The sequence below is a fragment of the Heptranchias perlo genome, chromosome 36, assembly GCF_035084215.1.
Source record: "Heptranchias perlo isolate sHepPer1 chromosome 36, sHepPer1.hap1, whole genome shotgun sequence".
NCBI classification, from domain to species: Eukaryota; Metazoa; Chordata; class Chondrichthyes; order Hexanchiformes; family Hexanchidae; genus Heptranchias; species Heptranchias perlo.
Genome location: NC_090360.1, coordinates 16,097,666 through 16,111,747, shown reverse-complemented (window position 1 = coordinate 16,111,747; position 14,082 = coordinate 16,097,666). Strand labels below are relative to the sequence as shown.

The following is a 14,082-nucleotide window of genomic DNA, read 5'->3' as shown; positions in this document are numbered from 1 at the left end:
TAATTCCAGTAATACTGACATAAAAAGCATGCTTGAAAAGAATGAGCATCAACTGATATCACTTTGGGAGTGTAGCCCTTATATCGACAGTACTGAAAAGAACATTTGTACCATGGCTGGCAAAATTGTTCAGTGCATCATCAATCGAGGTAGCAATGAAAATGCACAAGTAAAGTTTAGTCCATTCATTCCTGCCTCATAGACTTTCACATAAGCTCTAGTACGTAAACAGCAAGTGAGCGATTATGTGGTGAACCATGTAAAACTTCTATTGTTTTACAGAACCACCTCATGCCACACTTACTAATTTTGGATCTTCTTCCTCATCTTCTTCATTCCTTGCTGCTGCTTGCACTTCCACTTTAGGATCTATCTCCTCGAGATCTTCCCACTCTGTTTTATCAGTAGTGTCTTTCTCTGCTGCATCTGAAGGTTCTGGGGAAGTCACCAAGAAACAAGGTTGCGGGAAAGGGATGTTCGATGGTTGAGCGTCTGGACTTTCACACCATGAGGAGGCAGATGTAGAGCTTATGGTCAGGTATTCTTCATCCATTGGTGTAGGAGAAGATACTTCAGGCTTGTAAAAGTAGACTGACGATCTCAAGTCACTTTCATCAGTCACATTGCACAGAAAGCTGAGAATTAGAATAATATGTTATTAAGGTAACAGACTGTTCAATTCTCCAATACAGTGCAGGCCCAATAAAATTGACTGTATTTAGGAAGAGCAGCTTTTCATTGAAATCAGATCTTATTGAGTGTGAGACTGCACTTACAATAATAGTTTGGTGTAATTACAAGTCAAGTCCGTAATGTTCAACAAAACTCATTTTTTAAATTGGATTTATTTAAGCATTTTTGTTCAGTAAAGGATAGTTAGAAACACACTCGGGAATTAAAATCTTTCTGGACACAGCCATCAATTATTTGATAGCATCAGTCATTCATATGTCAGATAGGGCACAGGCCAGATGCAATGCTCAGTTCCTTTATCATTGCTCTGACAATGTGATTCAGCCTCAGTCTCAGCAAGACATTACTCTACGATATCAACAATGACATTTTCATTTCACACACTAAACCCCAACTAACCGTTGTTGCCTGTCTCAGTGAGACTGACAATTAATATTAATCATTACAACACTCCAAGGCAGTATTTTAGTGTAACAGAACTCCATTGGGAGCTGTCAGAATGCAGACCAACTTTTTATTTCAGTATCCACTGAGTATTTGCTAAAATATATACTGTACTATTGTTGGTGTGAGGTATTTGTGTATCCCTTACCTGTACACTTGCTCCCTAAGTGCACAGGTAAGCTACATAAAGAAAGACTTGCATTTATATAGCGCCTTTCATGACCCCAGGATGTCCCAAAGTGCTTTACAGCCAATGAAGTACTTTTTGAAGTGTAGTCACTGTTATAATGTAGGAAACGCAGCAACCAATTTGCGCACAGCAAGCTCCCACAAACAGCAATGTGATAATGGCCAGATAATCTGTTTCAGTGATGTTGGTTGAGGAATAAATATTGGCCAGGACACTGGGGCGAACTCCCCTGCTCTTCTTTGAAATAGTGCCATGGGAACTTTTACATCCACCTGAGAGAGCAAACGTGGCCTTGATTTAACATCCCATTTGAAAGACGGCACCTCTGACAGTGCAGCACTCCCTCAGTAGTGCACTGGAGTGTCAGCCTAGATTTTGTGCTCAAGTCACTGGAGTGGGAATTGAACCCAGTTGAGTCCTGTCAGCACTAAAATATTGCCTTGGATTCAAGTTAAGATGCCCCATCAATGAGGGAAATCAGACAGCTTCTTGTCTTGCATCATTTGTCTGTGGATCTCCTAGGACAATTCCCACTCCAGTGTAATGATGAAGATTAGGGGTTAGTGTCTGTATAAAGTATGTAGCCATCTACAGGGTGCAGTTAACAAAGGGAAGGATGCATAAAATACCCCAACGGAAAGTTTATCAACCTTGTACCAACTGAAGTGCATATTTCACTAAACACTCAGTGGAGACTGAAATTAAAAGTTTGGTCTGCAAGCGATAATCAGCCATTGCTACCAGTGACATTAGTGCTGCAACAGATCCCCTTGCCTATGTCAACCCAATGGATCTGCTGCTGTGAAATGCATTGATACAAGGCTTCATGAAGGAACCCCATCAACGAAACATTGGCAAAACTAATGTATAACATTTTCCAAAACACTTCGGGCCAGAAGTTGCGCACAGCGGTGTGACAATGCTCGCCGCAGCTCCTGCGCATTAATTTGACAAATGTATTAACTGCGGGTTCTGTCAACGTGCTTGATTTTGAACGTTTAAAAAACTGTGCGCTATCAACCCAGCCTCTGAGCAGAGTAAATTGATGCGCGTGGAACAGTCTGTGAGAATAGAAGACACGCCCACAAAATCTGTCAGGAAGAGAAGTCACGCCCACAAGCAGACTTCATTCATTTAAAGTTAGTATTTTGGAATTCATTGTAAATAAAAATGTTCATTTTTTTAAATAAAAAGCCAAAGTAAAAAAAAAATTACATTTTAAATTTTTAATTTTTTAAATGACCAAAAACTAATAAAATAAGGAGTAACATGGGACTCCACATTTTAAAAATTTAATTTTTAGTTGTTTGGCAGTCATTAAGACTAACCGCGCTTTTAAAACTTAGTTTAGACCTGGTATTTTTAAGTGTACCTGTTTGGTGGCGTAATTAGTTACTTTCCAACTGGGTGGATGAGCAAGTTTGCGGTTTTTCAGCGATGGCCCTTTAATTCGCAGCTGTCAAATCACCGGCGAACCAATAGGAGCAAGTTCACGATTTCCGCGTTTTAGTGCGCGGGTGCAAACGCGGGAACACGCTCCTTCGATTCGCCACGAAAAACGGAGATCGCTGGTGAGCTCCTCCGTTATTTCGGGAGCAATTTCTGGCTCATATCTCGGGATATTTCTCTGTTGTAGTATATAGCCCTTGATGTTCCTAAATCCCATTAAATTCAATAATATTTATATGTATAAACAATATTTAGGATGAAATTGCTCAGTGTTCTTTGTAACAAAACATATGTTTGTCTGAAATTCCTCTATGTGCTATTTTAACATACAGGAAATTAAATTGGATAACCCCTGAAACCAGCCGGGGGTGGGGGGTTGCAGTGCGCGATTAACCCGTGTCCGGTCGTTGAGATGCAGGCAGCACGTGAGATTTGCCAGAGTAGCAAACCCTTGTGCTCGCTCATTCTGCCCCTCTCTGTGAAGAGGGAACATTATGAATTTATTGCGCAGCTCGTACAGAGCCTCGGTGACTTCCCTTATGCAGCAGTGCACTGCAAACTGTGAGATGTTCCACATATCGCCAGTAGCAGCCTGAAAGGATCCAGAGCCGTAAAAGTTCAGAGCCATGGTTACCTTCACAGTCACAGGCAATGCCGTCCTTGCCCTGCTCTGTGGTTGCAGTTGTGGCTGCAGCAGTTGATAAATCTCCAGCACGACCTCTTTTGTGAACGGCAGCCGTTGGACGCACAGATTTTCGCTCAGATTGAGGTAAGAGAATTGGTCCCTGAAAGCCCTCATTGGATATGGCCTCCTGCTCAATGCCATATGTCTCCTCTTCCTCCTCCTTGTCCTCGCAGCTTGACCTGCTCTGCGTGGCCTCTCTGTATGCTCCCAGTCGTGTTCAATGCCCAGCGAGAGCCCTAGCAGGCCACCCATGGTTGGCAGAAACTTTGTTCAGCACACTGTTTTAAACGCCACCAACAGTAATTCGGGACCTGCCAGACCACTCTCTATGTACTATTGCAACTTTCTCCAAGTATAGGAAGCTTCAACGAACACGTACAATTGTACCTGCAGCGAGAAGCAATAATCCAGCAACTAACCTGCAACACCTGCATGGTCTCTTTAAATAGCGCTGGTGGGGGTTCCTCCAGGCCGTCTATGACCTGTTCAGCTGTGCGTGGTTAAGTGTGGCGGCTGGAGCATTGAGCTCCAAAATCGCATCTGTCCCTTTAAATCAGCGTTGTACACTGATCTACAGCATATTCTCCCTACTTTATCTGGTGCCGGCGTTCGTTATCTGCGCCTGTGCAAACGCCTTTACCAGGTTGGCATCCGGTGCACGTCATGCTAGAAGTGCGCGCACGCATTCCAGACGCTATTTTGGGTCCTTAGGATTCCGCGTAGTGCCTATACAACAGGCACTACCGAGCCCAATTTATAGCCCACAGTATTTGTTAGTCAGGATATCTGCAGTCTCTTAAATTACATCTGTACGGACTCACCCAATGTTTACTTAACAGCAACCACTTGTATGAACCAAATGTTTGCTTAGCAGCAATTGGATTTTGCAGCCTTGAAAGGACTTACTTTGCACTTTAGCAAAAGGATACTTCATTGTGCTTTGCCCACTACAATGTATTGGCCGGTATAAAATAGCACATCGTCTGATTTACTAGTGAGCAATGCCATAGGAGATCTGCCAGTATAATAATAACGCATTTAAACAGGTTTACAAATGTTAAAAAAGTGCACGGGGATAATTTCCTACAAACAAGATAACATCTTCATCAAAATAATTGCTGAAAGCAATTTCATCATTCCCCACGTCCAAAAAGGGAAGAAAGGAATTTAAATTGTCCAACTACGTTAAAGGAGCAGGATGCCGTAAATGGTGAAACTGATGGTATATTGTGTCCTCGCTATTGTACAGATTATTATGTAACATTTAAATATAAATGTTAAGGTTTATCTGTTATCTGACATTTTGCAGATAGACAGACTGAGCAAAGTGCAGGCCACATTCCTATCTGACTGCAGTTTGACCTAATTTCTCAAGCAGAGCATTGTACTTTGAGAGACATAACAGGCTCACTGTTGCATTGATCAATGAACCTAAACTAAGAGATAAGATAGAGGGAGCCAGTACTTGGTTGATAAGGGATATGATAATTATTTCTAAATCAAATAATTATTTAAAAAATACACAAATATCTATAATATTATAAAAATGAGTACTTAGCGTGTATTTCCTGTCCAACGCACATCTCTGTCACACTTCAAATGTCACATTCAACTTTTTTTTCAAAGTATAAAAAGACAAAGAAACTCTCCAGCAACACAAAGTACCAGAGCCAGGATATCTGCATTCTCTTAAATAACATCTGTAAAGTCTCACCCAGAGTTTACTTAACAGAAACCACTTGTATGAACCAAGTATTTACATAGCAGCAATTGGATTTTGTAGCCTTGAAAGGACATACCTCCACACTTTAGCAGAAGGATAATCTATTGTGCTTTGCATGCTACAATGCATCTGCCATTATAAAGTAGCACCTCCTCTGACTGACTAATGAGCAATGCCATAGGAGATCTGCTAGTATTACGATAAAATTTCAATATCATCAGAAAAAAACTAATTAAATTGACATTTAAAATAAATAAAGTATCTAAAGAGGACAACGGTCTTCCTTCCTAAAGGACCACATTGACGTTATCATGTTTTTAAAAATTGAATTAAATAAAGAAAACACATATATAACTATTTATAACTATTTTATTCTTCCCCTTCTCAGGCACAATGAGGATGTAGCCGATATCACAGGGTTTATTTGAAAACACAATATTTGTATTGGACAATACATCAGTTAAAGACTGAATCACAATAGAGACATGTAAAGTTATTTTACATTGAATCATAGAATCATAGAAAATTTACGGCACAGAAGGAGGCCATTCAGCCCACATGTCCGCGCTGGCTGAGAAACGAGCCACCCAGCCTAATCCCACTTTCCCGCATTTGGTCCACAGCCCTGCAGGTCACGGCTCTTCAGTTGCACATCCAGGTATTTTTTAAATGAGTTGAGGGTTTCTGCCTCTACCACCCTCTCAGGCAGTGAGTTCCAGACCCCCCACCTCCCTCTGGGTGAAAAAGTCTTTCCTCATTTCCGCTCTAATCCTTCTACCAATCACTTTAAATCTATGCCCCCTGGTTATTGACCCCTCCGCTAAGGGAAATAGATCTTTCCTATCCACTCTATCCAGGCCCCTCATAATTTTGTACACTTCAATCAAATCACCCCTCAGCCTCCTCTGTTCCAAGGAAAACAACCCCAGCCTATCCAATCTGTCATCATAGCTAAAATTCTCCAGTCCAGGCAATATCCTTGTAAACCTTCTCTGCACCCTCTCTAGTGCAATTACATCCTTCCTGTAGTGTGGTGACCAGAACTGTGCGCAATACTCAAGCTGTGATCTAACTAGTGTTTTATACGGTTCCGGAATAACCTCCCTGCTTTTATATTCACATTTTTTATATCTACTCATATGTCACCCAATACTGAGAACACACGGGTCTGAGACACTTACACAAACACTAACTGGTTGGGAGAGGGTGCAGCAATAATTGGGGTTCTTTGACAGTTGCCATGGTTTGACAACATACGTACTGGAAAGCCAAATCTAGTTGATACGGTTCAGTTGCAACTGAAAGATAATAAGATACTTCCTCAGGATGCTCCATCTCCTGGTGGCCTGAATAATAAAGTGCTTGGATGGTGAATTGACAACCTTCTGGGAAAGGCTTACTGCAAAGAGTAGGAAACCAATTTGTTTAGACAAGGCAATGTCAAATGGGATTTCAAGCAATAGGTCCATCAAGGAACAGTAGTTGCCAGAGTTTTAATGTAAGTCAGAAGTGTAGACCAAAATGATGTAATTTTGGCAGATCTCCTCAAAAGGGCCCAGTCCATTTGCAACCTTTCCATTAGATATTTTGGAGGAATGTGTTCACCCCGTGGCTTTACAAGCATAATATTAATCTACAGAACAAACAGAAACTGTACAGATTGATTCCTATTCTTTACCAACCATCAAGTGTGTGTGCCAACTACAGATTTATTACAGTGAAAAGAAAGAACATGCAGTTAACACTTGACGCATCTCTCAGAAACCATCCCAAAGCACTACACATGCAATGAACTATGCTGAAGTACATTTTATATAGGCAAACACAGAAACCAATGTGAATAAGCAAAATCGCACAAACGGCAATTGGAAGAATGACCAGTCAAACTGCTTTTGATGGTGTTTCTTGAGGAAGGAATATTGCCCACGACACTGAGAGAACTCCCAGATGTTGTTTGAGTGACATGGGATGTTTAATGACTACCTGAACCCCAGAAACAGACAGACAGGGCCTCGATGAGGAGATTATGCAGAAGAGATGCCAGTTTATGCTTTGTTTCATTATTAAACAGTGCCTCACATCAATGGGAATTCCAACATTTAACAGAAAATTGGGTCACCACAGTCCTACAGGCAGCAAAATAATTGTTCACTCCACTAATCTATTGGGATTTGTACTGTAGTTCTTCCAATCTGGTTCAAGGAAATTGTAATAAATTTTAAGCTGGATGAAGAGATTCTCAGCTAAAAAAATGCACTATACTACATCAAAAAAGTGTTATAGGATTAATTATTATAGAATCATAGAAAGATTACAGAACTGAAGGAGGCCATTCGGCCCATCGAGTCTGTGCTGGCTCCATGCAAGAGCAATCCAGCTAGCCCCACACCCCCGCCCTATCCCCCTGCAATTTTTTTCCTTTCAAGTACTTATCCAGTTCCCTTTTGAAGGCAATGTTTGAATCTGCCTCCACCATCCCCTTGAGCAGTGCATTCCAGATCCTAACCACTCACTGTGTAAAAAAGTTTTTCCTCATGTCACCTTTGGTTCTTTTGCCAATCACCTTAAATATATGTCCTCTGGTTCTTGACCCTTCCGCCAATGGGAATAGTTTCTCTCTATCTACTCTGTCTACACCCTTTATGATTTTGAATACCTCTATCAAATCTCCTCGCAATCGTCTCTATTCCAAAGAGAACAATCCCAGCTTCTCCAGTCCCTCATCCCTAGAATCATTCTAGTAAATCTCTTCTGCACCCTCTCTAAGGCCTTCACACCTTTCCTAAAGTGCAGTGCCCAGAACTGGACACAATGCTCCAGTTGTGGCCGAACCAATGTTTTATAAAGGTTCATCATGACTTCCATACTTTTGTACTCTATGCCTCTATTTATAAAGCACAGGATTCCGTATGCTTTTTTAACCGCTTTCTCAACCTGCCCTGCCATCTTCAACGATTTGTGCACATATACCCCCCGATCTCTCTGTTCCTGTACCCCTTTTAGAATTGTGCCCTCTAGTTTATATTGCCTCTCCTCGTTCTTCCGACCAAAATGTATCATTTCGCATTTTTCTGTGTTAAATTTCATCTGCCACGTGACCGCCCATGCCACCAGCCTGTCTATATCCTCTTGAAGTCTATCACTAACCTCCTCACTGTTACTACCCTTCCAAGTTTTGTGTTCATCTGCAAATTTTGAAATTGTGCCCTGTACACCCAAGTGCAAGTCATTAATATATATCAAGAAAAGCAGTGGCCCCAGCACCGACCGCTGGGGAACACCACTGTACACCTCCCTCCAGTCCGAAAAACAACCGTTCACCACTACTCTCTGTTTCCTGTCCCTTAGCCAATTCTGTATCCATGTTGCTACTGCCCCCTTTATTCCATGGGCCGCAATCTTGATGATAAGCCTACCAGGCGGCACCTTATCAAATGCCTTTTGAAAGTCCATCTACACCACATCAACTGCATTGCCTTCATCTTTCCTCTCTGTTATCTCATCAAAAAACTCTATCATAAGAGCATAAGAAATAGGAGCAGGAGTAGGCCATCCGGCCCCTCGAGCCTGCTCCGCCATTCAACAAGATCATGGCTGATCTTCTACCTCAATGCCATTTTCCTGCACTATCCTAATATCCCTTGATGCCTTTAATATATAGAAATCTATCGATCTCTGTTATGAATGTACTCAATGACTGAGCCTCCACAGCCCTCTGGGGTAAAGAATTCCAAAGATTCACCACCCTCTGAGTGAAGAAATTTCTCTTCATCTCAGTCCAAAATAGCCTACCCCTTATTCTGAGACCCTGGTTCTAGACTCCCCAGGGAGGGGAAACATCCTCCCTGCATCTACCCTGTTGAGCCCTGTAAGAATTTTGTATATTTCAATGAGATCACCTCTTATTCTTCTAAACAGTAGAGAATACAGGCCTAGTCTACTCAATCTCTCCTCATACGACAATCCCGCCATCCCAGGAATCAGTCTGGTGAACCTTCGTTGCACTCCCTCCATGGCAAGTATATCCTTCCTTAGGTAAGGAGACCAAAATTGTACACAATACTCCAGGTGTGGTCTCAACAAGGCCCTATATAATTGCAGTAAGACATCTTTACTCCTGTATTCAAACCCTCTTGTAATTAAGGCTAACATACCATTTGCCTTCCTAATTGCTTGCTGCACCTGCATGTTAGCTTTCAGTGACTTATGTACAAGGACACCCAGGTCCCTTTGAACATCAACATTTCCCAATCTCTCACCATTTAAAAAATGCTCTGCATTTCTGTTCTTCCTACCAAAGTGGATAACTTCATATTTTTCCACATTATATTCCATCTGCCATGTTCTTGCCCACTCACTTAGACTGTCTAAATCCCCTTGAAGCCTCTTTGCATCCTCCTCACAGCTCACATTCCCACCTAGTTTTGTGTCATCAGCAAACTTGGAAATATTACATTTGGTCCCCTCATCCAAATCATTGATATAGATTGTGAATAGCTGGGGCCCAAGCACTGATCCCTGCGGTACCCCACTAGTCACAGTCTGCCAACCTGCAAAAGACCCCTTTATTCCTACTCTCTGTTTTCTGCCTGTTAACCAATTTTCAATCCATGCCAGTATACTACCCCCAATTCCATGTGCTCTAACTTTGTTCACCAACCTCCTGTGTTGAACCTTATCAAAAGCCTTCTGAAAATCCAAATACACCACATCCACTGGTTCCCCCTTATCTATTCCACTAGTTACATCCTCAAAGAACTCCAATAGTTTGTCAAATATGATTTCCCTTTCATAAATCCATATTGACTCTGCCAAATCCTATTATTATTTTCTAAGTGCCCTGTTATCACATCCTTTATAATAGATTCTAGCATTTTCCCCACTACTGATGTCAGGCTAACAGGTCTGTAGTTCCCTGTTTTCTCTCTCCCTCCTTTCTTAAATAATGGGGTTACATTTGTTACCCTGTTACTATCAGTTTAGTTAAACACGATTTGCCTTTAACAAATCTGTGCTGGCTTTCCCTAATCAATCCACACTCATCCAAGTGACTGTTAATTCTATCCCGGATTATCGTTTCTAAAAGTTTCCCCACCACTGAGGTTAAACTGACTTATGTGGGCCATTTTTTAAAGTACTAGTAGATCCCTTGTGGCATTGCTTATGGATAGTCCATGATCCGTGGTGGAGTTTTTATTGTTTACTGCAGTCACAATGCTGCCTTAACACAAGAGCAGTTTGCCAATTGCTGCAATACAACAAATTTAGTGAAGCTATATATCGTGTGACTGATTAGAGGCAAAAATATTACACAATTTAGTGATACTGTAAAAGACACGAAGCTCACTAATCAATATACCTACAAAATTGTACAAAATTGCTCAACTTTGCCCCACATCTTCCTATTTCCATTTATTCCCACAACACATTTGTAATATTTGCTTAACATGAAAATACTTTATTTATTTGCTTCCCACAATGCATTTGCAGTATTTGCTTTACATGCAAATACTTTACTTATTTGTCTCTTCTTCCCTCCTCCCTCCCCAGAACCTTCCTTCGTTTTCTTAATTATTTACGTGATTCGCTGGTTGGAGCTCCAGTGGTTTACAAGCTCTGATGGTTAAAGTAGGGTCAGGGCCAAGGTCTGGACCCAGCCTTGGGCCCAGGCCCAGAGAGCAGAGTTAAAATGGGCCTATAGTGAGCCTCAGCCGGAACCCAAGGACCATCACCCTGGCAACGGGAAGAGCAGTGAGCAGCCGGAGCTGGAATTGAGCATTATATTGTTAAGGGATTTAATTGTTAAGGGATTAGAGTGGGATGAGTGAGGAACTGTCATGGAACCACAATATTTTTGGTAGAATTACATTTTTCTTTTGATTGACAATCAGAAATATTCTAATTGGGACTGGATAGGTTCCTTTCCCTGGGATCCAATGATTTGAAATTCTGTGACGCAAGTGGTTGAAGGGACAGCGGACTCCGATTCTGTGATCTGATTGGTAGAAGGGAATGGCCTCTATGACACCCAACAATACATCCACAGAGACACAAAAGTTTTAAAATAGATAAATAAACAGAAAGCTGCAAATGCATTACCTATCTGACATGGCAGAACAAAGTCTATATCACATAAGCAGCTGAGTTTTGCCGAGCCCAACTATATAATTACCTCTTGTAGTGTTTCCCGAATAGTTCTCCATGATACTGACACTCTTCATTTGTGTAGGAGCCAATCAATATCGTATTTGTCTATCAAAGTCTCTGTACATGTGAAGTACAAGACATATGCCAACTGCATTGTGAATCCTGACTTAGTGCTCAGAAAATTGTTCAACAGGGCACCCTTTCAGCTCAAACAAACAGAAATCTTCTAACAGTTGACAAGTCTGATAACCCACTGGGTTAGTTACAGCCCTGCGATAGACACACACAATCTTGGTTATTAACACTCAACTCAGTGATTTTGCTTGTGTTGGCGTGTCTATCTTCAACATGTTGGAAAAATTCTGCAAGGGTTGCACATTTTCACAGTTTAACTCATTCATGGCAAAGCTGATGGGCAATTCCCGACATTGTGCATTTGTGGACAATAAGTTAAGTATCACTGGGAGTATTAGTAAATGAATTTCAATGTTGCCAGGCTTTTGTAAATAACCATCTCCTGTGATTAGGCTCAAATAAGAGAAATGATTCAATATTAATTGAAGAACATCCTGTTGAAGGAGAAATAAATTTTGAACCTTTTGTTCATGGTAAAAGTAATTCTGACAGGCATTATCTATTAACAAACTGCTCTGTCTGTTTCTTTGCTGATTACTAAAATCATAAATAATTTGAGTCCTGAGAGGTTCTGTTTATTATTCGAGACTTGTGCATCCCCCATTCCCTTCCCCCTACCGTGCCGTCAGCCGTCTAGGCCCTAACTCTAGAATTCCCTCCCTAAACCTCTCCGCCTCTTTCTCCTCCTTTAAGACGCTCTTTAAAACCTACCTCTTTGACCTGACAAAGGGTCATCGACCTGAAACGTTAACTTTGTTTCTTTCTCCACAGAAGCTGCCTGACTTGCTGAGTATTTTCAGCATTTTCTGTTTTTATTTCAGGCTTCCTGCATTCGCAGTATTTTTGCTTTTGATTTTGTCTTTGACCAAGCTTTTAAGCAGCCATGCTCATATCACTTTCTTTCGCTCGGTGTCAATTTTTGTCTGATTACGCTCCTGTGAAGTACCTTGGGACGTTTTATTACATTAAAGGCACAATATAAATGCAAGTTGTTGTCGCCTTGATGTGCTTACAGAAGAAACTACTTGCACCATAACTGGAGTAATCAGGTCCTTGATACAGATCAAAGGAAGCTGAACAGGACTTATAATTGCATTGCATGAAGGCTGTCCTTGTATCTGGTCCTCTTAGAAAGGCTACACACATTGGAGATGACTTACTCTGCAGCTGCCACAGATAGCATCGGGGAGGAAAGGAACAGGAGTGCATTACACCATGAATAGCTCAACCTGCCAATGGAGCCTACACCCATTTGATTCCACAATAGCCGAGGAGATATTTAGATTTTTGGTGCTGCTTAATTAGAATCATAGAAATTTACAGCACAAAAGGAGGCCATTTGGCCCATTGTGTCTGTGACGACTGATAAAGAGCCATCCAGCCTAATCACACTTTCCAGCTCTTGGTCCGTAGCCCTGTAAGTTATGGCACTTCAAGTGCTCATCCAAGTACTTTTTAAATGAGTTGAGGGTTTCTGCCTCTACCACCCTTTCAGGCAGTGAGTTCCAGACCCCCACCACCCTCCGGGTGAAAAAATTTCTCCTCAGCTCCCCTCTAATCCTTCTACCAATTACTTTAAATTTGTGCCCCCTGGTTATTGACCTCTCTGCTAAGGGAAATAGGCCCTTCATAATTTTATGCACCTCAATTAAATCTCCCCTCAGCCTCCTCAGTTCCAAAGAAAACAACCCCAGCCTATCCAATCTTTCCTCAGAATTCTCTACTTCTGGCAACATCCTCGTCAATCTCCTCTGTACCCTCTCTAGTTAAATCACATCTTTCCTGTAATGTGGTGATCAGAACTGTATGCAGGACTCAAACTGAGGCCTAACTAGTGTTTTATACAGTTCGAGCATAATCTCCCTGCTCTTATATTCTATGCCTCGGCTAATAAAGGAAAGTATCCCGTATGCCTTCTTAATCACCTTTTCTACCTGTCCTGCTACCTTCAGGGATCTGTGTACATGCACTCCAAGGTCCCTCTGCTCCTCTACACCTCTCAGTATCTTCCCATTTATTGTGTATCCCCTTGCCTTGTTTGCCCTCCCCAAATGCATTACCTCATACTTCTCCGGACTGAATTCCATTTGCCACTTTTTTGCCCACCTGACCAGTCCATTGATATCTTCCTGCAGTCTATAGTTTTCCTCCTCACTATCAACCACACGGCCAATTTTTGTATCATCTGAAAACTTCGTAATGATGCGCCTACATTTAAGTCCAAATCATTAATATTTACCACAAAAGCAAGGGACCTGCAGAAATCCACTGGAAATAGCCTTCCAGTCACAGAAACACCCATCGACCATTACCATTTGCTTCCTGCCACTGAACTAATTTTGGATCCAACTTGCCACTTTCCCTTGGATCCCATGGGCTTTTACATTTCTGAACAGTCTGCCATGGGGGACTTTGTCAAAAGCCATGCTAAAATCCATGTAGACCATATCGAATGCACTACCCTCATCGACCCTCCTTGTTACCTCCTCAAAAAATTCAATCAAGTTAGGCAGACAAGACCTTCCCTTGACAAATCCACGCTGACTGTCCTTGATTAATCTGTGCCTTTCTAAATGATGATTAATATTGTCCCTCAGAATCGATTCCAATAATTTG

The 14,082-nt window shown here is 41.6% G+C and overlaps 1 protein-coding gene across 5 annotated transcripts in view; it reads right to left on the bottom strand.

Annotated features, from left to right (window-relative positions):
* ptpn20 (protein tyrosine phosphatase non-receptor type 20) overlaps positions 1-14,082 on the bottom strand; it is a 283,839-nt gene that overhangs the window by 87,203 nt on the left and 182,554 nt on the right. For all 5 annotated transcript variants that reach the window (XM_067972632.1, XM_067972634.1, XM_067972633.1 and 2 more), the window contains one exon: positions 305-635. In XM_067972632.1, the coding sequence (XP_067828733.1) occupies positions 305-635 (331 nt within the window). The remainder of the gene's footprint in view (positions 1-304; positions 636-14,082) is intronic.